At 53.8% G+C, this 25,911-nt stretch overlaps 1 protein-coding gene across 3 annotated transcripts in view; it reads left to right on the top strand.

Annotated features, from left to right (window-relative positions):
* Window positions 1–25,370, top strand: part of EFR3B (EFR3 homolog B) — a 71,416-nt gene extending 46,046 nt beyond the window's left edge. For 2 of the 3 annotated variants that reach the window (XM_064146607.1, XM_064146605.1), the window contains exons 7-23: window positions 2,400–2,534; window positions 2,809–2,887; window positions 5,385–5,520; window positions 6,155–6,316; window positions 8,371–8,482; window positions 11,515–11,566; window positions 11,777–11,949; window positions 13,144–13,219; window positions 13,822–13,983; window positions 15,336–15,467; window positions 15,581–15,648; window positions 16,662–16,789; window positions 17,154–17,245; window positions 18,477–18,525; window positions 20,137–20,243; window positions 20,420–20,469; window positions 21,265–25,370. In XM_064146607.1, the coding sequence (XP_064002677.1) occupies window positions 2,400–2,534; window positions 2,809–2,887; window positions 5,385–5,520; window positions 6,155–6,316; window positions 8,371–8,482; window positions 11,515–11,566; window positions 11,777–11,949; window positions 13,144–13,219; window positions 13,822–13,983; window positions 15,336–15,467; window positions 15,581–15,648; window positions 16,662–16,789; window positions 17,154–17,245; window positions 18,477–18,525; window positions 20,137–20,243; window positions 20,420–20,469; window positions 21,265–21,370 (1,819 nt within the window). In that variant the 3' untranslated portion in view covers window positions 21,371–25,370. The remainder of the gene's footprint in view (window positions 1–2,399; window positions 2,535–2,808; window positions 2,888–5,384; window positions 5,521–6,154; window positions 6,317–8,370; window positions 8,483–11,514; window positions 11,567–11,776; window positions 11,950–13,143; window positions 13,220–13,821; window positions 13,984–15,335; window positions 15,468–15,580; window positions 15,649–16,661; window positions 16,790–17,153; window positions 17,246–18,476; window positions 18,526–20,136; window positions 20,244–20,419; window positions 20,470–21,264) is intronic. The other variant, XM_064146606.1, reaches the window with a different exon arrangement.
* Window positions 25,371–25,911: the final 541 nt, after the last annotated feature.

Raw genomic sequence — 25,911 nt, 5'->3', positions numbered from 1 at the left:
GATGCTGCTGCCCTGAGCCACCTGCTCTGCCAGAAGCTCCTGGAGTGGCCTTTGGCAAGGTTTTGCCGGGCAGAGGAGTTTGCAGGAGGATGATTTGTGTCTGCAGCTCATGAAAAATGTGGTGAGGGGAGACCCTGTGAGTACCCCACCAAAGGATACAAAGCTGGGAGCAGTGGCTGACACCCTGTCAGGCTGTGCTGCCAGTCAGTGAGCCCTGGGCAGGCTGGAGAGTTGGGTGGAGGGCAACCTTGTGAGGTTCAACAAGAGCAAGTGTAAGGTGCTGCGAGAGGAATAACCTCCTGCACCAGTACAGGTTAGGGTTGACCCACTGGAAAGCAGCTTTGTGGAGGAGAACCTGGGACTGCTGGTGAACATGAGGTTCCCTGTGAGCCAGCAGTGTGCCCTTGTGGCCAGGAAGACCAATGGTCTCCTGGGGTGCATTCAAAAGAGCGTGGCCAGCAGGTCAAGTGGGGTCCTCCTTCCTCTCTGCTCTGCCCATAATGAGGCCACATCTGCAGTACTGGGTCCAGTGCTGGGATCTCGAGTTCAAAAGAGAGAGAGAGAGCCCAGCAGAGGCTACAAAGGTGCTGAGAGGAGTGGAGCATCTCTGTGAGGAGGGAAGGCTGGGAGAACTGGGGCTGGTTAGCCTGGAGAGGAGCAGCCCTGAGGGAGGATCTTCTCAGTGCTGGTCCATAGCTAAAGGGCAGAGTCAAAAGGATGGGGACAGACACTTTTCAGTGGTGCTCAGGGACAGGGCAAGGGACAGTGGGCACAAGCTGGCATGCAAGAGGTTCCATCTGAACAGGAGCTAAAAATCCTTCCCTGTGAGGGTGCTGGAGCTCTGGAACAGGTTGTCCAGAGAGGCTGTGGAGTCTGCTTCTCTGGAGAGATTCTAAACCTGTCTGGATGTGATCCTGGGTAACTTGCTCTGGGTGACCCTGATTTAACAGAGGGGCTGGACTAGATGATCCCCAGAGATCCCTTCCAACCTCCACCATGCTGGGATTGAGTGATTCTCTGAGGGATGCTGCATGTGATAGGAACTCTGCGCCCCCAATGCAGTGAAGGTTATTGCAGTAGGCCACCATGGCTCCTGTGAACCAGAAGATCAATCTGCACCATCCCTTTGCATTTTGAAAAGGCTCTGAGCTGCCTGTTTTGTGAGAGGTTCCTGCTTAAATGCTACAGAAGGGGTTTAAAGCCAGGCAAGGAATGTCAGGAACTGAAATATGGCTTTACTTGCTGGCCCTCCATTCTTTTGGTCTGACTTCTCACCAGCTGGATGTTTGAATCATAGAATAGAATCATAGAATCAACCAGGTTGGAAGAGACCTCCAAGCTCATCCAGTCCAACCTAGCACCCAGCCCTAGCCAATCAACCAGACCATGGCACTAAGTGCCTCATCCAGGCTTTTCTTGAAGACCCCCAGGGACAGTGCCTCCACCACCTCCCTGGGCAGCCCATTCCAATGCCAATCACTCTCTATATGAAGAACTTCTTCCTAATATCCAGCCTATACCTACCCTGGCACAACTTGAGACTGTGTCCCCTTGTTCTATTGCTGGTTGCCTGGGAGAAGAGACCAACCCCTACCTGTCTACAACCTCCCTTCAGGTAGTTGTAGACAGTAATAAGATCACCCCTGAGCCTCCTCTTCTCCAGGCTAAACAGGCCCAGCTCCCTCAACCTGGGGAGCTGCTTGAAGCGAGCACAGAGCAGCCAAACAGGCATGAATTCCTTCTGGGATTTTTGTTCTCAAGGTTAAGAGGAATCTTTCAGACTTGGGAAGTTGGCTTCTGGCCTGATGCATCAAGGTGATAAAAGCATTTGTGGTGGTTGTGGGATGGCAAACGAGGCAACGTGTGGGAAAAGAGGATAGATGGATCTCCTCTGGGGTGTGCGTATTCAGGGTGACTTGTGCCCGGTCATGACTGCTTTACTCTTTCTCCCTGGGCAGCTGTGTCCACCCTGGCAGGATGTTATGTCCCCAGTCCTCACCTCCCCCACCACAACATCCTCCTGCAACACTGAGCACTGTGATCATTCCCCCAGTGCTGGGGATGCAGGGACTGTCCCTGCTGCCTGGCACAACCTGGCACTGCATGCAGGGCCATCCTGGCACGTCTCCCTCCTCTGCAACCCATGCACATCTGCTGCTCTCTGGTCTGGCTCCGGTCCAGCAGCACTTCATCTCTGGGCACTGCTGGGATGGAGCTACCCTGTCTGGCAAGGTGACATTTATCTGCTGCGGGGTGGCTGTGGGCTCTGTCGGGTGTAGCCCATGAGGTGCAGGCAGATGCCAGGACCATTTTGCTCCAACCCTCCCTGGCTGCCTTCTGAGCCTCTCCTGCTGCCGCACGCTCAGCACCGCTCTCGCCGCCCCCCTCTGCTTTCGCAGCCGCTCCCCCTCGCCGCTGCAAGCCGCTGAGAAGGAGAAGGAGAGCCCTACAGAGCTGGCTGAGAGGTGCCTGCGGGAGCTGCTGGGCCGAGCAGCCTACGGCAACATCAAGAACGCCATCAAACCCGTCCTCATGTGAGTGAGCAGCCCTCCGGCTTGGCCCAGGGGAAACTGAGGCACGGGGGAACAGCGAGGGGCAGGGCTGGGCAAGGGCACGGGGTCCTCAGCACGCTGCTGGAGATGGGCACTGGCTTTAGGCTTAGCTCCTGGTTTTGGATGCAGTGTCATGGGGTTAGATAGCTGTCGTGCTTGTGCCCCTGCCCCTCCAGGCTGCTTTTGGCCATCCCTGGTCCCGCAGGCTCTGAGGGACTGACAGTTACTCTCCCCTCTGTTTCCATCCCTTCCTCAGCCACCTGGATAACCACTCGCTCTGGGAGCCGAAGGTCTTTGCTACCTGCTGCTTCAGGATCATCATGTACTCGATCCAGGTGAGGAGCTGGTGGGACTCTGCCTGGTGGCACTGCCTGGGGGACACACGTGCATGCTTGGCAAGCTCCAGCTTCTGCTTGCACGCCTGGGCTGAGTCAGAGCCACCACCGCTGCATTGCCGCATCCCGGCAGTGCTGAGCCCAAGAGCTCCCAACGAGCTCGGCCACGGCCACGGGCTGGAGACAGGCAGGGTGGGCTGGAGGGGTAGGAGCAGGCTGGTGGGTGTTAGCCTGGCTGTGTGCCAGGCCTGCGTGGTTTAGGATGCTGCTGGTGGAGCTTCTGTCTCAGTCCCAGGAGTGATTTGTGGAATCACAGAATTGTTTGACTTGGAAGAGGCCTTTAAGATGCCTGAGTCCAGCTGTTAACCCAGCACTGCCAGGCCACCACTGAGCCATGTCCTTCAGCACCGCACCTACAGGGCTTTTAAATCCATTTAGGGATGAGGACTCCATCACTGCCCTGGGCAGCCTGTTCCAGACTTTGACAACTCTTCTGGGGAAGAAATTGCTCCTGATGTCCAACCTAAACATCCCCTGGTGCAACTTGAGGCCATTTCCTGATGTTATTTTGCTGTTTCCTTGGGAGAAGAGGCTGACCCCCACCTTGCTCCAGCCTCCTTTCAGGGGGTTGTGGAGAGTGTAAAGGTCTCCCTTCAGCCTTCTTTTCTCCAGGCTGAACAACTCCAGTTCCCTTAACTGCTCCTCACAAGTCTTGTGCTCCAGACCCTCCACCACATTTGTGGCTCATATTTGGGCCCACTCCAGCCCTTCAATGCCCTTCTTGGAGTGAGGGACCCAAATCTGAACCCAGTAACTGAGGTGCAGTTTGACCAGTGCCAAGAACAGGGAGATGATCCTGCCCTCTTGTCCTGCTGGCTGATTCAAGCTGGGGTTGAATCAGCCAGCAGGCTGATTCAAGCTGGGGTTCTCTCCCTCTCAGGAGAAAGCAAAGCCTTGCAGCATCAGTTGGGCTGGCAGCACGCTGTGAAATGCTCTGAAGGAAGCAGCTGAGCTCTGATGGAAAGCTACCTCGTTCAAGATCATTGCTGTGCAAATCAGTCCAGGCTCCTTGTTCCTGCAGGGAAGGAGAGTGGCTGTCTGGGCTGAAACATGCCCCAGCAAACTGGGCACCGTGTCTGCAGCCCCACATCTTTGTACTTAGACATGGCATGCTCAGAGATAGACCCTGACATGCTCTTTCCTTCTCTTTGAGGACAAGGGAAATGCAGTTTAGGCCTCAGAAGTGATGAGAAAAGGTCCATCTTTTCTTTTCTTCCTTTGGGCCCCAGTGAAACTCTGCTTAGGTCCCTGCATGCTGCTGGGTGCGGTGCTAGTTTCCCACTCTGCTAAGCCATCCCAGACCTGCTACCCCGTGAAGAGTTTGCTTTGGTTTTGGACTCAGCTCTGTTTGGAAGACTCTTAGAGTGAAAAGCAAACTGCTGTCCCCTGCTCTGCATTCCTCTTTGCACTCCTGTAATCTGCCTCAAGCCCTTTACTAGAGTTTTCAGAATCCTGTTGATCTGTATTGGAGGTGTAAGGGTCACAGTAGCTCAGCAGGACCCTTCTGAAATATTGAGGGCTTTGGGACACCCTGGCAACAATCAAATTCTCCCTGAAATCCCCAGGATTAGTTGTCACCATTTCCTTAAGTTTGTACAGAGGCCTGGAGCACAGCCCTGTGAGGAGAGGCTGAGGGAGCTGGGGGTGTGCAGCCTGCAGAAGAGGAGGCTCAGGGCAGAGCTCATTGCTGTCTGCAGCTCCCTGAAGGGAGGCTGTAGCCAGGTGGGGTTGGTCTCTTCTGCCAGGCAAGCAGCAAGAGAAGAAGGGGACAGAGTGTCAAGTTGTGCCAGGGGAGGTCTAGGCTGGATGTTAGGAGGAAGTTGTTGTCAGAGAGAGTGATTGGCATTGGAATGGGCTGCCCAGGGAGGTGGTGGAGTCTCTGTGCCTGGAGGTGTTGAAGCCAAGCCTGGCTGAGGCACTTAGTGCCATGGTCTGGTTGCTTGGGCAGAGCTGGGTGCTAGGTTGGAGTGGCTGAGCTTGGAGGTCTCTTCCATGATTCTATGGTTTAGTGGGTAGAAATGAGCTGTTACCTTGTGCATGCAGCACCCACAGTGCTGTGGGACATGGTTTAGTGGATAGAAATGGGCTGTTACCTTGTGCATGCAGCACCCACAGTGCTGTGGGACATGGTTTAGTGGGTAGAAATGGGCTGTTAGCTTGTGCATGCAGCACCCACAGTGCTGTGGGACATGGTTTAGTGGGTAGAAATGGGCTGTTACCTTGTGCATGCAGCACCCACAGTGCTGTGGGACATGGTTTAGTGGATAGAAATGGGCTGTTACCTTGTGCATGCAGCACCCACAGTGCTGTGGGACATGGTTTAGTGGTGGTCTCTGCTGTGCTGGGTCATGGTTGGACTTGATAGTCCTAAAGGTCTTTTCCAGCCTAAGCAATTCCATGATTCTGTGATTCTGTGGTGTTCATGCACTCTTTCTAGCCACAGCACTCCCACCTCGTGATCCAGCAGCTCCTAGGGCACCTGGATGCCAACAGCAAGAGCGCGGCCACAGTGCGAGCAGGCATTGTGGAGGTCCTCTCAGAGGCAGCCGTGATTGCAGCCTCTGGATCTGTTGGTAAGTGGATGAATTGATCCTCTCCATCCATCTCTTCATCCTTTGTGGTGGAGGTTTGGACTGGCCTCTGGCACCTGAGCTGGTGATGGGGGATCCAGTCTGGAGCATGCAGGGCGCAGGGGATCTGTTCTGTACCATTTCATAGAGTAGTTTTTGATCCTTCTTGAAGTGGGGAGCCCAAAAGTGAACTCAGTCTTCAAGGTGTGGCCTCACCTGTGCTGTTCAAGGCAGGATTGGACGTGGCACTTGGTGCCATGGTCTAGCCTTGAGCTCTGTGGTAAAGGGTTGGACTTGATGATCTGTGAGGTCTCTTCCAACCTTGGTGATACTGTGATACTGAGGAGGATGTTCACTACCCTGGTCCTGCTGGCCACACTGTTACTGACCCAAGCCAAGTTGCAGTTTGCCTTCTTGGCCACCTGATCATGCTGCTGGCTCCTCTTCAGGCCCCCATGATGCTCCTGGAAGGACATTGCTCTTCTGTTGTCCAGCAAAACTGTTTTTCAGTCTCTTTATGGAGTGCTTCAACACATGACTGACACTCCTTTGGGAAAATACAGCTCCTCTCTCCATATGGAAAACTGTGACTCTCCTCTCACCGTGCTCCACCATCTCTCACCTCTTGCCACTACAGGCCCCACGGTACTGGAGGTGTTCAACACCCTTCTGAGGCAGCTGCGGCTCAGCATCGACTACGCTCTGACGGGCAGCTATGACTGCGCTGCCGGCGTCAGCACCAAGATCATCAAGGAGCATGAGGAGAGGATGTTCCAGGAGGCTGTCATTAAAACCATAGGTAAGATGCCCTGCAGTGCCTGGAGTGGGCACGGGCCCGTGCTGCTGGGTGGCTTTGTCTGCAGAGTTTTCGGGGGTGAGACGAAGTGTGCCCAGGTGGCCAAGAGAGCCAGTGGCATCCTGGCCTGCATCAGGAATGGTGTGGCCAGCAGGAGCAGGGAGGTCATTCTGCCCCTGTACTCTGCACTGGTTAGACCTCACCTTGAGTACTGTGTTCAGTTCTGGGCCCCCCAGTTTAGGAGGGACATTGAGATGCTTGAGCATGTCCAGAGAAGGGCAACGAGGCTGGGGAGAGGCCTTGAGCACAGCCCTATGAGGAGAGGCTGAGGGAGCTGGGATTGGTTAGCCTGGAGAAGAGGAGGCTCAGGGGTGACCTTATTGCTGTCTACAACTACCTGAAGGGTGGTTGTGGCCAGGAGGAGGTTGCTCTCTTCTCTCAGGTGGCCAGCACCAGAACGAGAGGACACAGCCTCAGGCTGTGCCAGGGGAGATTTAGGCTGGAGGTGAGGAGAAAGTTCTTCCCTGAGAGAGTCATTGGACACTGGAATGGGCTGCCCAGGGAGGTGGTGGAGTTAGGAGCTGTTCAAGGCAGGATTGGACGTGGCACTTGGTGCCACGGTCTGGCCTTGAGCTCTGTGGTAAAGGGTTGGACTTGATGATCTGTGAGGTCTCTTCCAACCCTGGTGATACTGTGAAGTCCCCCTCAGCCGTGGTGATGGAAGGGAAGTGATCTCTGCCTGCTGCCACAGGCTATCAGCAGGTGGCATTGCAACCCCAGGCATCCCCAGCAGGGCTGCCCGGTACAGGGAGAGTCCTGTTTGGAGTCATAGAATTGTGGGATTGTCTTGGTTGAAAGAGACCTTTAAGACCATCGAGTCCCAGATGTTGACCCAGCACTGCCAGGTTATCACCAAACTATGTCCCTCAGCACCACAGCTACATGGCTTGTAGACCCCTCCAGGGATGGGAACTCCACCACTTCCTTGGGCAGCCTGTACCAGGGCTTGACAACCCTTTTGGGAAAGAAATTGTGCCTCATGTCCAAGCTAAACCTTCCCTGGCACAACCTGAAGCCATTTCCTCTTGTTATATCACTTTCTCCTTGGGAGAAGAGGCCTTGCTCCAGCCTCCTTTCAGGGATTTGTAGAGAGTGAGAATCACAGAATCAAAGAATCAACCAGGTTGGAAGAGACTTCCAAGATCATCCAGTCCAACCTATCCCCCAGCTCTATCCAGTCATCTAGACCATGGCATTAAGTGCCTCAGCCAGGCTTTTCTTGAACACTTCCAGGCATGGCAACTCCACCACCTCCCTGGGCAGCCCATTCCAATGCCAATCACTCTCTCTGCCAACAACTTCCTCCTAACATCCAGCCTAGACCTACCCCAGCACAACTTGAGACTGTGTCTCCCTTCAGCCTCCTTTTCTCTGGGCTGAACAACCCCAAATCTCTCAGCCACTCCCCACAAGACTTGTGCTCAAGACCCTTCACTAGTTTCATTGTCCTTCTTTGGATGCCCTCCAGCCCCAAAATGTGGTGCTTGGAGTGAGTGGCCCCAAACCAAACCTAGTGTCAAAACATGGCCTCACCAGTGCTGAGTCCATGGAGACAATCCCTGGGCTCGTCCTGCTGGCCACACTATTGCTAATCCAAGCCAGGATGCTGTTGACCTCCTTGGCCCCTTGGCCACACACTGGCTCATTTATTTTCACTGGCTGTTGACCAACACCCACGGATTTGTCCCTGGGTAGGGGACTCTGAGGAAAGGAAGGAGAGTGTGGAAAGGGAATGCTGCAGCTGCTGGGGATGGTGATGCCAAGGAAAGGGCAGAAGCAGGTGTTGGCATCTCAGCCTCACCCTGCCTGGGCCTGGGGTTTCTGACCTGGGTGGAATTTTGACATGTCTTAGATCACCCCAAAGACAAAGCTGCCTGTGGATACTGCCTCCTGGCAGGCCTTGTCCTTTTTCTGGCCTTGCTATGAGGGGCCTGCTGCCAGACCCCATCGCACTGGGTTGTGCCTTGCACACAGCCAGCTCACTCTTGTCCCCACAGGCTCCTTTGCCAGCACACTGCCCACCTACCAGCAGTCTGAGGTGATGGTGTTCATCATGAACAAGGTGCCGCTGCCCTCCTCACAGCATTCCATCGAGGATGGCAAAGCTGGGTGAGAACTGATGCCTTCCTCACTCATCATCCTCCCCCGACCCTGCCCTCCCTGCTGCTATCCCACGTGTGTGTGGCTTGGAAGCCAGTGCTGAAAGTGTGGGGGAGGTCCTTAAGCCATCCATTTGAGGTGATCTCTGGGGACAGAGTGGGACATGGGCACACTGTCAGAAAGGCTGAGCATGGAGAGGTTTCTCTAAAGAGGGAGGGAAGCTGAGCAGTGTGTGAGCCATGGTGAAAGTATTTTGCTGTCTGCTGCAAACATGATGACAAGGATCCTTGGAACACCAGAGCAGCAAGGGGGAACAAATGTTTACAGGCAGTGGTGCTGCAGGTACCTGCTGAGAGATTCAGCTGCCAGGAGCTGGGTCCTGGGGTGTCAACCAAGGATTAGCCAGGAACTAAAAACAATATCCAGGGCTGTGATGTAGAAAGGTAGAATTGTTTTGGTTAGAACAGACCTTTAAGATCATTAAATCCAACCATTAACCCAGCACTGCCAGGTCACCACTAAACCATGTCCCTCAGCAACACATCTCCACAGCTTTTCAATCCCTCTGGGGATATTGACTCTATCCATGCCCTGGGCAGCCTGTTCCAGGCCTTGACAGCCCTTCTGGGGAAGAAATTGTTCCTTGTGTCCCACCCAAACCTCCCCTGGTGCAACCTGAAGCCATTTCCTCTTGTCCTGTCAAGCATCCATATTTCAGGTGTCAGAGGGCAGTGAGGTGGTCTCCTCTCCTCTCCTTGGAGCATCCCAGCAAGTCCAAAGCCAAGCCCAAGCCCATCTCAACCTCCATGCCCTGACCCCCTTCAAGCCCTCTCCTCTTCTCCTCCTCTCCTCTCTCCCTCTCCCTCAACAACTCACAGCAAGATGAGGAGGAGGCCACAGTGCAGACCCAACCCCAGTCCCCCCTTCCCTCCCCTCCAACCCTCCTCCACTTGGAGCATCCCAGCAAGACCAAGGCCAAAGCTTTAACCCCTCCCCTCCCTCTCCCCCCCCCAAAACCTCCTTATGGTTTTTAGAGAATCAGAGAATCATAGAATCAAGCAGGTTGGAAGAGACCTCCAAGATCATCCAGTCCAACCTATCCCCCAGCCCCATCCAGTCAGCTCCTGTGTTACTTCACGAGGCTGGCTTGCACATTGCTGCCTCCCCGCTCTGAGCTGCCTCTGAGCTTTTATTAACACTGAGCAGGAGGTGATATTTATACCCAGCAGTGGAGGAAGAGAAGGAAGGGAAAACACCCAAACAAGATAATTGCTTAAGAAGTGTGGGAACAGACCATGAGAGCTATTTGAGGGTATCAGCTCTGAAACGTGTAGGTAAGGAGCAAACAGAGCTTGGTGCTATATTTATCTTGGCTGTATGGTCAGGCTCTTCCCACTTGTCTGTAGTGGGAGAAGAGGCTTTGCTGGCTGATGGGAAATGCTCTGCTCCCTGCTCACACTGGGGTGATTCCTGATGCCTGCCCTCAGTTGTGGTTCACGTGGTGGGAGGTGTGCTGGGTGCCATTCAGCCAGGGCAGCTTTCCTCACTGCGGGAGCGTGGTTGGGCTGCTAGCTCCAGGGTGGTTATGCTCTCATGGAATCACAGCATCACACAGTGGTTTGGGAGGGAAGGGGCCTATGAAGGTCTTCTAGTCATAGAATCATAGAATCAAGCAGGTTGGAAGAGACCTCCAAGCTCATCCAGTCCAACCTAGCACCCAGCCCTGGCCAGTCAATTACACCATGGCACTAAGTGCCTCAGCCAGGCTTTGCTTGAATACCTCCAGGGATCCAACCAGTCCTGCAGGCAGCAAGGATATCTACAACTGGATTAGGTAGCTCAGATCCATGTCCAACCTGACCTGGAATGGTTCCAAGCATAGGGCATCTACTGCCTCTGTGAGCAACCTGTGTCTCACCAACCTCACTGTAAAACATTTCTTCCTTACATCTCATCTAAATCTCTTTCTTGTAGTTTAAATCCTTCACCCCTTGTCCTGCTACAACAGGCCCTGCTAAAGTCTGCTCCCACCTTTCACCTTGGCCACCTTTAAGTATTGAAAAGCCACAAAAAGTTCTCCCTGGAGCCTTCTCTTCTGCCAGATGACCAACTCCAACCTCTCTTCATGGCAGAGGGCTTCCAGCCTCCTGATCAGAGAATCATAGAATCAAGCAGGTTGGAAGAGACCTCCAAGCTCAGCCAGTCTAACCTAGCACCCAGCCCTGCCCAAGCAACCAGACCATGGCACTAAGTGCCTCATCCAAGCTTTTTTGTGGCCTCTGTACCCACTCCAAGAGGTCCATGTCTTCTCAGTGCTAGACTGGCTGTGCCCAGACTGTTTGTTACTGCTGCTTTATCAATTGATGAGCTTTCTCCAGCAATAAGGTCTCCCCAGAGCCTTCTCTTCTGGGCAGAGGTCGGCAGCACAAGCAGTATGTCATGGGACAGCCTGGTAATCCCTTGGGTGCTCCCAGAGCTAGGAAAGACTGGGTTCAGACAGTGTAGAACTCCAGATTCCCTCTTTTTTTGCATGAAACCCCACCACATTGGTGAAAAGGAGGTTTAGTTCGTGGTGGCTTTGCAAGAAGATGGGAACAAGGAGCAGAAGTGCCTCCATGAACAGATGGGCTTGAGCTTTGTTCCTTCAGTTACAAAATGAGAAGCCTGTTCAGAAACAGTGCCTGGTGTCCCTTGAGAGTCTCTGTGGGGCAGGGACCTCCAGAGGTTGGTTCCTCATCCTGAGCTCAGCTTGCCCCTGCTTTGGAGGTGCAAATGCTGCCTTGTCTCCAGTGCCTGTGGCAGGGTATGCACTTGGATCATCATCATTCCTTCACCATTCCCTTGTTAACCATTCCTTTAGTGGCCTTTTTGCTGGCTATTAAGTCTGGAGCTCATTTGCTGGAGACCTTTACACCATGGCTGTGATTACTCTGGAGAAACTGATCCTGCCTTTTCCAAGGCTTTTCCATCCTTTGGATGTGGAAGGAAGGTTGTCTTGTTTCCACTTGGATTTTACCATGTGTTTCCTCTCTCCATGGCAGGGAGAACCGTAATCGGCTGACACAGATAATGCTCCTGAAGTCCCTCCTCCAGGTATGAATGTGGCACCATCCCCACAGGAACATCCAACCCCCATAAGACCTGTAAGGTCCCCAGCTGATGGCCTGGCAGAGCTGAGCTTGGGGATCCTCTCTCCTGGAGTGATTTAGGAAGCACTGAAGCTGGGCTTGGTCTTCTTTGTTTGCATCTCTTCTTTCCCGGTGACACTGTCATGCTGCCTCTTGTTTTCTTTGCTGCTTCAAGGTCTCTGTGGGCTTCCAGTGCAGTAATATGCTGACAGCACTTCCCAGTGCCTTCCTGGACAGGCTGCTCTCTGCAGCCCTGATGGAGGATGCTGAGATCCGCCTCTTTGTCCTGGAGATCCTCATCAGCTTCATCGATCGCCACGGGAACCGACAGAAGTTCTCCACCATCAGGTGTGTCCCCTCAAAAGGGCTGGGACCTGCAGACACTGAGAGGAGGCCTGGGGCTGGGGGAGATCTGCTGGGCTTGAAGCACTGGAAGGATAATTGTTAAACTTGGTATCAGTTCTGGGGTGGTTCAGTGCTGCAGAGCAGTGGTCTGTGAAGAGCCACATGGGTGGGAAGTCTCTTTGGATCACAGAATGTCAGAGGCTGAAAGGGACCTCAAAAGCTCATCCAGTCCAACCCCCCACTGCCAGAGCAGGATTACCTATAGCAGAGTGCACAGGAACACATCCAGGCAGGTCTTGATTATCTCCAGAGAGGAAGACTCCACAACCTCCCTGGGCAGCCTGTTCCAGTGTTATGTCACCCTCACAGGGAAAAAATTCCTCCTCATGTTTACATGAAACTTCCTATGCCTCAGCTTCCACCCAGTACCCCTTGTCCTGTCACTGGGCATCACCCAGCAGAGCCTGGCTCCAGCCTCCTGCCACTCAGCCTTTATATCTTTAGAACCATTGATGAGGTCACCTCTCACTCTCCTCTTCTCCAGGCTAAAGAGTCCCAGCTCTCTCAGCCTCTCCTCGTAGCAGAGATGTTCCATTCTCTTCATCATCTTTGTGGCTCTGCACTGAACTCTCTCAAGCAGTTCTATGTCCTTCTTGAACTGAGGGGCCCAGAACTGGACACAGTACTCCAGATGTGGCCTCACCAGGGCAGAGTAGAGGGGCAGGAGAACCTCTCTTGACTTACTAGCCACAGCCCTTTCAGTATACCCCAGAAAGGATCATGCTGCTGAATGCAGCTGTGGTTAGGCAGTGGTCCCAGGGGGATGCACTGGAGCAGTGATCTCCTCGGGTGGCTTCACTGACTGCTTGCTGGGCACTCACTCTGTCCATGCTCTGTTGCCTTGGAAGAAGGTGACTGTAGTCCCAGGTGGGAGCACCTCCATGGGGGTTTGCTGCAGTCTTGCTTGGCCATTTCTTTGTCACCTTTTCTTGGTGTTGATGAGCACACTGCCTTGAGATCCTGTAGTGATTTGGCTCGTTGCTCTCAAGTGTCTGAATTGCTCAGGTGGGTTTTAAAGGCCACCTTTAGCTTTCTCCCAGGTGGCTCCTTCCTGATGTGGAGCTCTGCAGGCATGTGAGACTCACACTTCCTCCCTCCCATGTCTGAGGTTGCCTTTTCCCTGGCCTTTCTTTGCAGCACCATCAGTGACATCTCGGTCCTGAAGCTGAAAGTGGACAAATGCTCACGCCAAGATACTGTCTTCATGAAGAAGGTAGAGTCAGGGTCTGGGTCAGGCTGTGCTTGTGCAGACCATTTGTATAGATTGTGCCACTGTGTCCCCAAGCCACACTGAGTCTTGCAGCACCTAGAGATGTCCCCTGGGAAAGCCAGTGGGATTCAGTCTGCATCACTGCTTCATGTATGGGTCTTTTAGACTCCTACATCACAGGTTTAAGTGGGAAGGGACCTATAAAGGTCATCTAGTCCAACCCTCCTGCAGTCAGCAGGGCCATCTTCAACTAGAGGAGGTTGCTCAGAGTCCAGTCCAACCTGGCCTGGGATGTTTCCAGGCATGGGACATCTGCCACCTCGCTGGACATCCCTTCCCCTGCTATTTGCCACAAGGAATGAGAAGCTCAGGATGTGCTGGTACCCCAGCAGCTCTCTATCAAATGGCTTTCAAAGTTGTTATTTATTTGTGCTGATAGTCACAGCTCCTTCTCCATGGGGCTTTCTTCATTTGCTTGGGGATTGGTAGAGTTCTGCTCTCTCCCATGTGGATGGAGGCACTTTTGCTGGGCCCTGCTGCTTTTCCTTCTCTGTGTTGATGGCAGATGCTCAGGAGGTGACAAACATCTTTCTGTGTCCCAACAGCATGGTCAGCAGCTCTACAGACACATCTACCTGATATGCAAGGAGGAGAGCAACGTGCAGGCTCACTACGAGGCTCTCTTCAGCCTGCTGATGCTCATCAGCATCGAGCTGGCTAACGAGGAGGTGGTGGTGGACCTCATCCGCCTGGTGTTGGCAGTGCAGGTAGGCAGTGGGGGAGCTGGGTGGGGTGCTGGAGCTCAACAGCATGAAGTGGGTGGGCTGGGTTGTGAACAGAGAATCACAGAAGCTCAGAATCTTTTTGAAGTGGAAGGGACCTTTAAAGATCATCTAGTCCAAACCTCCTGCGGTGGGCAGGGACATCTTCAGCTAGATCACATTGCTCAGAGGCTTACCTAACCTGACTTGGAATGGTGCTGGGGATAAGGCATCTACCACTTCTCTGGGCAACCTGGGCCAGTGTCTCAACCCCCTCAGGGTAAAAAAAAATATTCTTTAGATAGGAAGGAGCCTTTGGAAGAGGCTGGATAGGTGGTCAGAGGCCAACGGGATGACATTTAACAAGGCCAAGTGCAGGGTTCTGCCACAACAACCCCAAGCAACGCTACAGACTGGGGACTGAGTGGCTGGAAAGCAGCCAAGAGGAGAGGGACCTGGGGGTACTGACAGATAGTAGCTGAAGATTGAGCCAGCAGTGTGCCCAGGTGGCCAAGAGAGCCAGTGGCATCCTGGCCTGGCTCAGGAGCAGTGTGGCCAGTAGGACAAGGGAGGTTATTCTACCCCTGGACTCAGCACTGCTCAGGCCACACCTTGAGTGCTGTGTCCAGTTCTGGGCCCCTCAATTCAAGAGAGATATTGAGGTGCTGGAAGGTGTCCAGAGAAGGGCAAGGAAGCTGGTGAGGGGCCTGGAGCAGAGCCCTGTGAGGAGAGGCTGAGGGAGCTGGGGGTGTGCAGCCTGTAGAAGAGGAGGCTCAGGGGTGACCTCATTGCTGTCTACAACTCCCTGAAGGGACATTGTAGCCAGGTGGGGTTGGTCTCTTCTGCCAGGCAAGCAGCAAGAGAAGAAGGGGACACAGTCTCAAGTAGTGCCAGGGAAGGTCTAAGCTGGATGTTGTTAGGAAGTTGTTGTCAGAGAGAGTGATTGGCATTGGAATGGGCTGCCCAGGGAGGTGGTGGAGGCACCGTCCCTGGAGGTGTTCAACAAAAGCCTGGCTGAGGCACTTAGTGCCATGGTCTAGTTGACTGTCTAGGGCTGGGTGCTAGGTTGGACTGGATGATCTTGGAGGTCTCATCCAACCTGCTTGATTCTATGATTCTATGTTTTGAAGCTGGTCCTCTTTGGAGGAAGGAGGATGCACATCCTGCTCTTGGCTTCTCCCACTGCAGTAGGATCAAACCAACACACTAGGCAGAGACCCCGGGCGCCTTGTATGAAGTACTGCCAAGCCAGGCTCCAAAAGCTAGGATGTTTGGAAGGCAGATGATGCCACAAGTTGGATGGGGATCATGTTGGGGCCTTGTCCCTCTTGTCTGATGGAGCTGTATCTCTCTTGCAGGAGATTGCCCAGATCAATGAGGACAACCTGACTGCGTACAACCGCTGCGCGCTCTTTGCCCTGGGTGCAGCTTACCTGAACCTCATCAGCCAGCTCACCACCGTGCCCACCTTCTGCCAGCACATCCATGAGGTGGGAGGGAGTGGCTGTGGACAGGGCTGAAGCCACTGTCCGTAGCAGCTCAGACATCAGCCCTCCTGGTCATCCATGGGGCTTGAGCTTGACTTCTTGCTTGTCTTCCGCAGGTCATCCAGATGCGACAGAAGGAAGCTCCCTACCTGCTCCCTGAAGATGTGTTTGTGGAGAAACCCACGTAAGAGCTTGGAAATCCCTTCTTCCCCACTGCCTCTTCCTGAGGGACTGGCACTCATGAGGGCATAGAATCACAGAGTTGCTTTGGTTGAAAGAGACCTTTAAGATCAGCTTCAACTGTTAACCCTGCACTAATCCGTGGTCCTCAGCCGTGCATCCACACGGCTTGTAAACTGTTCCACCACTGCTATGGGCAGCCTGTTCCAGGCCTTCTGGGCAAGAAATTGTTCCTCATATCCAACCTGAACCTCCCCTGGTGCAAACTGAGGCAGATTCCTATTGTTCTGTTCACTGGAAGAGGAAACTGACCCTCATCTCACACTAACCTGCTTTCAAGGAGTTGTAGAGAGTAATAAGGTCTCCCTTGAACCTCTTCTTCTGCAGAATAATCAATCCCAGTTCCCTCAGCTTCTCCTCACAAGACTTGTGCTCTAGACCCTTGATCAGCTTTGGTGCCCTTCTTTGGATGCCCTTCAGCACCTCAATATCCTTCTTGGAATGTGGGACCCAAAACTGAACCCAGGAGTCAAGGTGCCGCCTCATCAGTGCTGAGTACATGGGATGATGATCCCTGCCCTGGTCCTGCTGGCCACACTCTTGCTGATCACAGGATATTAGGGGCTGGAAGGGACCCAAGGAGATCATCGAGTCCAACCTCCCTGCCACAGCAGGACCACACAATCTAGCACAGAGGAACACATCCAGACAGGCCTTGAAAATCTCCAGAGAAGGAGACTCCACTCCACAGCCTCTCTGGGCAGCCTGTGCCAGTGCTCTGGGACCCTTACAGTAAAGAAGTTCCCCCTTGTGTTGAGGTGGAACCTCCTGTGCTGCAAGAGGTGATCCAAGCTAGGAAGCTGTTTGCCTTCATGGCCACCTGAGTACACTAACACTGATGCATCCAAAGCCATGAGAACATCGTTTCTGACCCAAAGGCACTGGAAACCACTCTGGCATGGTTCTCTTAGGAGGACTGATGCTGCCCTCTGCATTGGTTTTTCTCTGTCTCCATAGGTTGAGCAAGAGCCTTGACCGCCTGGGCCCAGAGGTCTTCTTTTGGCAGAGCAAGATCAGTGAGGTGCTGGGTGGCAGTGGCTACAACTCAGATCGCCTCAGCACACCCTACATCCCCCAGCTGACAGGTATGGGCCTCCTGGGAAACTGGGAGGGAAGGAAACTCGCCCCTTGCTCTGCACAGTTGTGAGGGTGTGCAGTTCTTGTGCAGTTCACCATGGGCTGGTTGTTTTCCTGCTCCCTGTTGGAGGTGTAGCCCTGGGGAAACTGAGGCACAAAGTGGTCAGTTGGAAACTTCCTGGGGTTGCCATGTGTGTGACTAGGTGGCTGTGAAAGGCTTGGCTCAGTCCTCACTTCTGCTGGTTTGGATGAAATTTGGGCTTAGGTGGACTACTGTGGGAGTGGGATGTGAGGCTGGCAGCTGCCTGCACTCACCCCACTGCCCCCAGGGTAGCTTCAGTGAGCTCTTCAGCCCTTCCTCTTCCTCCTCAGATGAAGATCGCCTGTCCAAGAGGAAGAGCATCGGTGAGACCATTTCTCTGCAGGTGGAGGTGGAGTCAAGGAACAGCCCTGAGAGAGAGCAGGTAGCAGAGCCAGAGAGGCTGCCTCACCCCTTCTGCACCCTGTCCTTCAGTCTTCATTTGGCTCCTCTGGCTGCAAGCACAGGGGCCCAGAACTCAGACCCACCGTGTCTTGCAGCAGACAGGGTCAAATAGACCCCAGCTTCCCCTGATGGGTCCCTCATGGCCCAGCCTGCAATGGGGCTGTGATTGGTTGACCCTGACTGGACAGTGGGTGCCTACCAAACCCCCTCTAGCACTGTCCTCAGCTGGCCAGGGGGAGAGAGGTCATTTCTCTCACATATTCTTACTCCTCTCTCCAGCTGATGTTGCTCAGAAAGTTTCTTTTTCTCCCTTACTCAATTACTCAATGGCATCCTGGCCTGCATCAGGAGCAGTGTGGGCAGCAGGACAAGGGAGGTTATTCTGCCCCTGGACTCAGCACTGCTCAGGCAATACCTTGAGTGCTGTGTCCAGTTCTGGGCTCCTCAAGTCAAGAGAGATGTTGAGGTGCTGGAAGGTGTCCAGAGAAGGGCAAGGAAGGTGGTGAGGGGCCTGGAGCACAGCCCTGTGAGGAGAGGCTGAGGGAGCTGGGGGTGTGCAGCCTGGAGAACAGGAGGCTCAGGGCAGAGCTCATTGCTGGCTACAGCTCCCTGAAGGGAGGCTGTAGCCAGGTGGGGTTGGGCTCTTCTGCCAGGCAAGCAGCAAGAGAAGAAGGGGACAGAGTGTCAAGTTGTGCCAGGGGAGGTCTAGGCTGGATGTTGTTAGGAAGTTGTTGTCAGAGAGAGTGGTTGGCATTGGAATGGGCTGCCCAGGGAGGTGGTGGAGTTGCTGTGCCTGGGGGTGTTGAAGCCAAGCCTGGCTGAGACACTTAGTGCCATGGTCTGGTTGCTTGGGCAGGGCTGGGTGCTAGGTTGGAGTGGCTGAGCTTGGAGGTCTCTTCCAACCTGATTGATTCTATGATTTTATGATTCTATGATTATCACAGAGGTGCCACCACCATCACTCATGGGCTTAGCCTTGTCTAGAAGCTGTGTCAGACATGGAAGGAAGCTTCTAACACCTTGTCACAGGAGCTGGCCCTGTAAACCTGCCTAGCTACCAAAACCTTGCCACACAAACTCCATGCCTGATCTTTAAGGGGCAGGTTTTGGTGCAGGAATGCATCCTGGAATGCTGGTTCTGGGTTGTTGTCATCCAAGACCAATGTCCTGTGCTGTGTGCTGAGCCTCATCTGCCTTTCTCCTTCCTTTAGAGAGCACCAGCAGAGGAGATCACATACGAGACACTGAAGAAGGCAATCGGTAAGAGAAGGAGGTGGCCATTGCAGAGAGAGGTGAAGGCTGGTGTGGTGATGCTGTCACCCAATGCTGTGTGTGCACACCATGGATGCAGCAGTCCCCTTGGCCATGGCAGCATTTCACATTCTGATGGGACTGGTCCCAGAGCCAGATGCTGGAGATGTGCTCCTTGGCCTTCTATTGATGCCCAACTCCATGCTGGGAAGCTGGGGAGGTGGTGGTCCGTGAGGGTGGGGAGCAGCTGAGAGTCAGCTGAGGCCACATCTTGAGGTCTTCAAGAAAAGCCTGGATGAGGCACTTAGTGCCATGGTCTGGTTGACTGGATAGGGCTGGGTGCTAGGTTGGACTGGGTGATCTTGGAGGTCTCTTCCAACCTGGTTGATTCTGTGATTCTATGGAGTGCAGTGTCCAAGTTCCCAATTCAAGAGAGACAGGGAACTACTGGAGGGAATCCAGGTGAGGCTGGGGGAAGTGGAGCATCTCTCTGATAAGGCAAGGCTGAGAGACCTGTGTCTATTTATCCTGGACAAGAGAGCATCTTTCCCATCTTGATGAATGTCTAAAGGGTGGGTGTCAAGAGGATGGGGGAGACTGTTTTCAGTGGTGCTCAGGGACAGGACAAGGGGAGACACAGTGAATTGGAACCCAGGTGTCAAGAGGATGGGAGAGGCTGTTTTCAGTGGTGCTCAGGGACAGGACAAGGGGAGACACAGTGAATTGGAACCCAGGTGTCAAGAGGATGGGAGAGGCTGTTTTCAGTGGTGCTCAGGGACAGGACAAGGGGAGACACAGCAAATTGGAACCCAGGTGTCAAGAGGATGGGAGAGACTGTTTTCAGTGGTGCTCAGGGACAGGACAAGGAGAGACACAGTGAATTGGAACTCAGGTGTCAAGAGGATGGGAGAGACTGTTTTCAGTGGTGCTCAGGGACAGGACAAGGGGAGACACAGTGAATTGGAACCCAGGTGTCAAGAGGATGGGAGAGGCTGTTTTCAGTGGTGCTCAGGGACAGGACAAGGGGAGACACAGTGAATTGGAACCCAGGTGTCAAGAGGATGGGAGAGGCTGTTTTCAGTGGTGCTCAGGGACAGGACAAGGGGAGACACAGTGAATTGGAACCCAGGTGTCAAGAGGATGGGAGAGGCTGTTTTCAGTGGTGCTCAGGGACAGGACAAGGGGAGACACAGTGAATTGGAACCCAGGTGTCAAGAGGATGGGAGAGGCTGTTTTCAGTGGTGCTCAGGGACAGGACAAGGGGAGACACAGTGAATTGGAACCCAGGTGTCAAGAGGATGGGAGAGACTGTTTTCAGTGGTGCTCAGGGACAGGACAAGGGGAGACACAGTGAATTGGAACCCAGGAGGTTCCATCTGAAGGTGAGAAGAAACTTCTTTCCTATGTGGTTGCTGGAGGGAGCCCCAGAAGAGGCTGCCCAGAGATGTTGTGGAGTCTCCTTCCCTGCAGAGAGTCCAAATCCTCCTGGAGGCAATCCTGGGCAACCTGCTTTGGGTGACCCTGCTTTAGCAGAGGGGCTGGGCTAGGTACCTCCAGAAGTGCCTTGCAGCCCCTGCCATGGTGTGGCTGTGTGATGCTGTGATCTCCTCTCTGCTCCAGTAGACAGCGTGGCTGTGGAGGAGCAGGAGCGGGAGCGGAGGCGACAAGTGGTGGAGAAGTTCCAGAAAGCTCCTTTTGAGGAGATCGCTGCCCACTGTGGGGCCCGGGTGAGTCCAGGCTGTGTCACTCTGAATGCCCACAGCTCCTCTGCTCCAGTGGCAACCTGACAGTGTGGCAGTGTCACTCTGCATCTTGCCAGGCTGCCCTCTCCCTGCTGCGGCGGCCGCGGGGGGCGTCTGTGCTGGGTGCGGCCACAGTGACAGAGCCTCTGTGTCTGTTGCAGGCGACGCTGCTGCAGAGCAAGCTCAACCAGATCTTCGAGATCACCATCCGGTGAGTTGAGGGCACAGCCAAGCACCCTGTGCCTCTTGAGCCACCCAAAAGCCTGCTGCTGGAGTCTGGGGTGCCTGACAGCAAGGCCGGGGGCAGTGGAGCCAGTGTGTGTTCCCCACAGGAGACAGGGGTGGGGGCCAGCCTGGAGTTGGGGTCTTTGCAATGTCCAAGAGTGGACACAAAGGTTGCTGGGAGCAGGCTCTGGTTTGCTTGCCCCAGTTCTCTATTGTGATGGCCCTGGGGAGACCTGTGATGGTGCAGGAGCAACTTTTCTGCACCAGGCTTCACTTCACAGGCTCGGGGAATGGTCTGAGTGGGAAGGGACCTCTAAGAGTCATCTAAGACAACCCTTTGTAGTCAGTAGAGACACCTTCAACTAGGGCAGATTGCTCAGAGCCCAGTCCAGCATCACCTGGGATGTTTCCTGGGTGGCCATCTGCCACCTCCCTGGGCAAGCTGGGCCAGGGGCTCACCACCCTCAGTGTAAACAGTTTCTTGCTGCTGTCTAGTCTGAATCCCCCCTCTTCCAGTTTAAAACCATCACCCCTTGTCCTGCCACGACAGGCCCTGCTCAGAAGTCTGCCCCAGGCTTGCTTTTTTATCAACCCCTTGAAAGTATTGAGAAGCCACAGGAAGCTTTCCCAGGAGCCTTCTCTTCTCCAGGCTGAACAACTCCCCCCCCAGCCTGCCCTCCGAGCATCATTGTTTATGTGGCCTCCTCTGGGCTCACTCCTCCAAGCTGCTCCATCACCAAACCTCTCCGTAACCCATCTCCTTCCACCTCTTGTGTTTCAGACCACCTCCAAGCCCCTCTGGTACCATCACAGCTGCTTATGGCCAACCCCAAAACCACTCCATCCCGGTGTATGAGATGAAGTTCCCAGACCTGTGTGTGTACTGAGGGTGGCTGTGCCGGGAGGACAGAGCCAGCACCGCACAGCTCGCACCAAAGGAGCCCCCGGGGAGAGACTGCTGACCCTGCGGGGGACACATCCTCAGGGGGACACGGACACAGAGGCCACCCCAAGATTCACTGACACCACAAACCTGTCTCCTGTACTTTCTGTCGGGACCTTCTGCCTCTGCAGGCAGCTTTTGCAGCGGTTGGTGGTGCGGGAGGTGGGTATTTGCTGGGACCTCCCACTCTGCTTTCCTCTTCTGGGGAGAGGAGATGCTCTGGCTCTGGGCAGAACACTTTGGGCCATGTACATCTTCCCAGCATAAAGCAAGCCTCTTCCCTGGGAGAACCTCTCCCTGCACTGTCTGTTGGCCGTGTTGAGAGCCCTTGGCACCGGGCAGGGCTGAAGCTGGAGGGTGTAAAACGTAGGAGGAGGTCTGGAGTGTGCTGGAGCCTGAGGCAGCCACAAACCAAAGCCTGCTCAAGCTGGTGCTTGAGAGCCCCACATCCAGCTCTTAGCCTGTGGGCCTTCATCATCCCGTAGCCCTCTCATCACATGGCCAGTTCCTCTGGCTGCTTCACAGTGCCCTGGAAGGAGGGTTCTGGATGGGATGGATCATTCCATCCCTGTGTGGGGACACATGGCAGGCTGGCTGGTGTCAGGTCACTGGAAAATCAGGATTTCTTTGGGAAACCTCATTTTTGGTGGAGGACAAACCCCACAGGAGCTGTGCATCCCACCTGGGTTACAGGCAGGCTGCTTGAGGGGGGATGGAGTGATGGTACCCCTGGAGCAGTGACATGAGGCATGAGCAACCACCATGCTGGGGAGTATTGACTCGCTGTTTTCATGGGTTTGGGGTCACCGTTTTGTGGCTCCTGCCTCAAGGAGAGTCTCGTTTATTTCTTTCTTTGTTTTTAGCAGCTTTGTCTGTTTTAACGAGGTCCGGTTTTAAATCAGCTGAGCCATAACCGCAGGGAAGCCCCCACCGGCGCTGCAGGGAATGGCTGTGCTAAGTGATGCTTTAGAGGGTCATAGAATGCTTTGAGATGGAAGAGACCTTCAAGGGTCGTCTCGTCCAACCCCCTGCGGTGAGCAGGGACACACAACACCTTCAACTAGAGCAGTTTACTCAGAGCCTTGTCCATCCTGACCTGGATTATTTCCCCCTGCAGCCCCTACATCTGATGGGCCATGGCTCGAGTCTCTTCTTGTGCAATAGGCTAAAACTGGATTTGGGTTGGGGGGGAGGAGGAGATGAAACTCTCAAGAATTTTACTTTAGACACGTGTGGTAGAAAGTTCTGGGTCCTCCCAAACCCATGCTGCACTGCGAAAATAATGAGGATGGGAGAGAAAGATTTCTTGGAGGGTACTGAGGTGTTCACAGGTGTTCAGGTGTTCACTCTTGCTCCCTAATGCTTGAGTGTTGGTGTGTTAAGGTGAGCTTGGGTACCCTTCACAGTCTTACAGGCACTGTGCAGCTTCTCCACCATCACCCTCCAAGCAGCCTGGGAGCTTGGGCAGCCCCTTCCCCTCTGGCTGGAGAAGCTGCTTCAGTCTTTGCCACCCGAAGAGACACAGGAGGGTCTAAAGCTGGGGATGTGGGAGCTGCCTCTGCACATCGCAGAGGGACAGCAGGCAAATGCAGCCGGCTCTGGGTTTGCTTCAGCCACGACCTGTTTCCCTGGCACGACCTGTTTGTGGGCCCTGTCTCGCTGCAGCTCTCCAGGCAGTTATTTCAGGCTGTAATTACAAGTTGCCATCCCTGCTCCTGGCCCTCACTAAGGGATACAGTTCGTGCTTGCCCCGAGATCACCGCTGGTTTGTGCTCTAATCCGGGCTTAGGGAATGGTCTGTCTTAAGAGGACAGGACAAACAAGGGTTTATTTCGGTCCCTGGGCTGGATGGTGGCACTGCCCCCATCGCTGCCCTGTGGCTCTGCCTGTGCCAGCCCTGCCTGAGGCTCTTCCCTTGCTACTGCCTTTCCTCAGCCTCCCTCATCCCCTCTCCCAAAGCTCTTTTTGCTCATGCTGGAAGATGGGTTTGGGCTGGATTTTGGGGTTGGCAGTGGGAAAGGGGAGCAAGCTGCTGAAGGAGGGAGGGTTCATTCCCCTGGCTTTTCTAATGGCAAGCACAAAGTCTTTAACCAAATGCAGCAGGAAAAGTGAGTAACCCCCAAATTGTGTCCAGACTGAAAACACCTGGATGCACAATTTAACTGCAATGGGAAAAATAGAAAGCACCTTCCCAAGTCTGGGAAAAGCAGAAAACATCTCCCACAACTCACTCCTGGGAGAAGAACAAAAAGCACCTCCCAGATTTAACCCCTGTGGGAAAAACAGAAAGCACCTTCCCAAGTCTGGGAAAAAAAGAAAAGCATCTCCCAGAATTAACCCCTATGGGAAAATCAGAAAGCACCTCCCAGAATTAACCCCCTTGGGAAAAACAGAAAGCAGCTTCCCAAGTCTAGGAAAACCAGAAAGCATCTCCCAGAATTAACCCCCTTGGGAAAAACAGAAAGCAGCTTCCCAAGTCTAGGAAAACCAGAAAGCATCTTCCAGAATTAACTCCTATGGGAAAAGGAAAAAGCACCTCCCAGAATTAACCCCCTTGGGAAAGCCAAAAAGCATCTCCCAGAATTAACCCCCGTGGGAAAAACAGAAAGCACCTTCCCAAGTCTAGGAAAACCAGAAAGCATCTCCCAGAATTAACTCCTATGGGAAAAGGAGAAAGCACCTCCCAGAATTAACCCCATGGGAAAAACAGAAAGCATCTCCCAGAGTTAACCCCTATGGGAAAAACAAAAAGCACCTCCTAGAATTAACTCCTCTGGGAAAGCCAAAAAACACCTCCCTGAATTAATCCCTATGGGAAAACCAGAAAGCACTTCCCAGAATTAGCCCCTGGGAGAAAACCAGAGAGCTCCTCCTGGAATGAGCCCCCTTGGGAAAGCAAAAAAGCTCCTCCCAGAATTAACCCCCCTGGGAAAGTCAAAAAACACCTCCCAGAATTAACTCCTATGGGATAAACAAAAAGCACCTCCCAGAATAAGCCCCCCTGGGAAAGCAAAAAAGCTCCTCCCAGAATTAACCCCCATGGGAAAGTCAAAAAACACCTCCCAGAATGAGCCCCCATGGGAAAGCCAAAAAACACCTCCCAGAATGAGCCCCCATGGGAAAGCCAAAAAACACCTCCCAGAATTAACCCCTATGGGAAAAACAAAAAGCACCTCCCAGAATTAACCCCTATGGGAAAAACAAAAAGCACCTCCCAGAATTAACCCCTATGGGAAAAACAAAAAGCACCTCCCAGAATTAACCCCTATGGGAAAAACAAAAAGCACCTCCCAGAATGAGCCCCCATGGGAAAGTCAAAAAACACCTCCCAGAATTAACCCCTATGGGAAAACCAGAAAGCACCTCCCAGAATGAGCCCCCCCTGGGAAAGCCAAAAAGCACCTCCCAGAATGAGCCCCCCCTGAGAAAACCACCTCCAAACCTTGTTGAAACCACCCCAAAGGTGGGAAGATGAGCGCCAGGTTTGCTTGCACGCCTCAGAACACATCTTGGGCTGCTCCACGTGCCCCTGGCCTCTGCTCCAGGGAGCTGAACTGGAATTCTCCTTGCAGAGCAGCCCCTGGTCCCTGCTGTCCCTCCTGTCCCCTTGCTGTGCTCCACCGGTCCCAGCAGCGGGGCTGAGTCTGTCGCCGCCCATCTGACTACACCCCCAGCAGGTCTCGCTGCATTTTGGGACCCCCAACTCCACCTGTAAATTTTCACCTGTGGGGCCATCACCTGTAGTTTAGATACTTGTGTAAGTAGAGATGACAAAGTATATTTCTATCAGGTAGAGACCTTTCGGTGCATGTCTGCCTTCCCATCTCTCTGTTGCGAGGCGTCTCCACGTGTGGCCGAGGGCAAACCTGCCAAGAAGCTGCTGATGTTCTCAAATGCACTGTCTCCAGGCCCATGTCCAATAAATGTTGATGTTGCCACTTCAAGAGCATTGTCTTGGTGTATTGATGGCAGCCAGGCAGCCTGGCAGAGGAGAAATGGGTGGTTGAGGCTAGGGTCATAGAGTCAACCAGGTTGGAAGAGAGCTCCAAGCTCAGCCAGTCCAACCTAGCACCCAGCCCTGGCCAAGCAACCAGACCATGGCACTAAGTGCCTCAGCCAGGCTTGGCTTCACCACCTCCAGAGACAGTGACTCCACCACCTCCAGAGACAGTGCCTCCACCACCTCCCTGGGCAGCCCATTCCAATGGCAAATCACTCTGTGATGAACTTCCTCCTAACACCCAGCCTATAATGGATGGAGAAGAGGAGGAGGAGGTTGGTCTCGGATGAGAAGAAATCTTCCTTCACTCAGCTCTCATAGAATGGTTTTGTTTGGGAAAGCTTTTTAAGATGGTTGAGTCCAACCATTCTCTGCCAGGGCTGGTGCTAAGCTATGTCCCTCAGAACCACATCTCTGTATCTTTTAAACACCTCCAGAGATAGGGTTTCAACCACCCTCCCGAGGAGCCAGTGTTTGAGAGCCCC

This window comes from Pogoniulus pusillus, chromosome 7 (genome assembly GCF_015220805.1).
Source record: "Pogoniulus pusillus isolate bPogPus1 chromosome 7, bPogPus1.pri, whole genome shotgun sequence".
NCBI lineage: Eukaryota > Metazoa > Chordata > Aves > Piciformes > Lybiidae > Pogoniulus > Pogoniulus pusillus.
The sequence above is the reverse complement of the archived record's forward strand: the minus strand, read 5'-3'. Positions and strand labels throughout refer to the sequence as shown.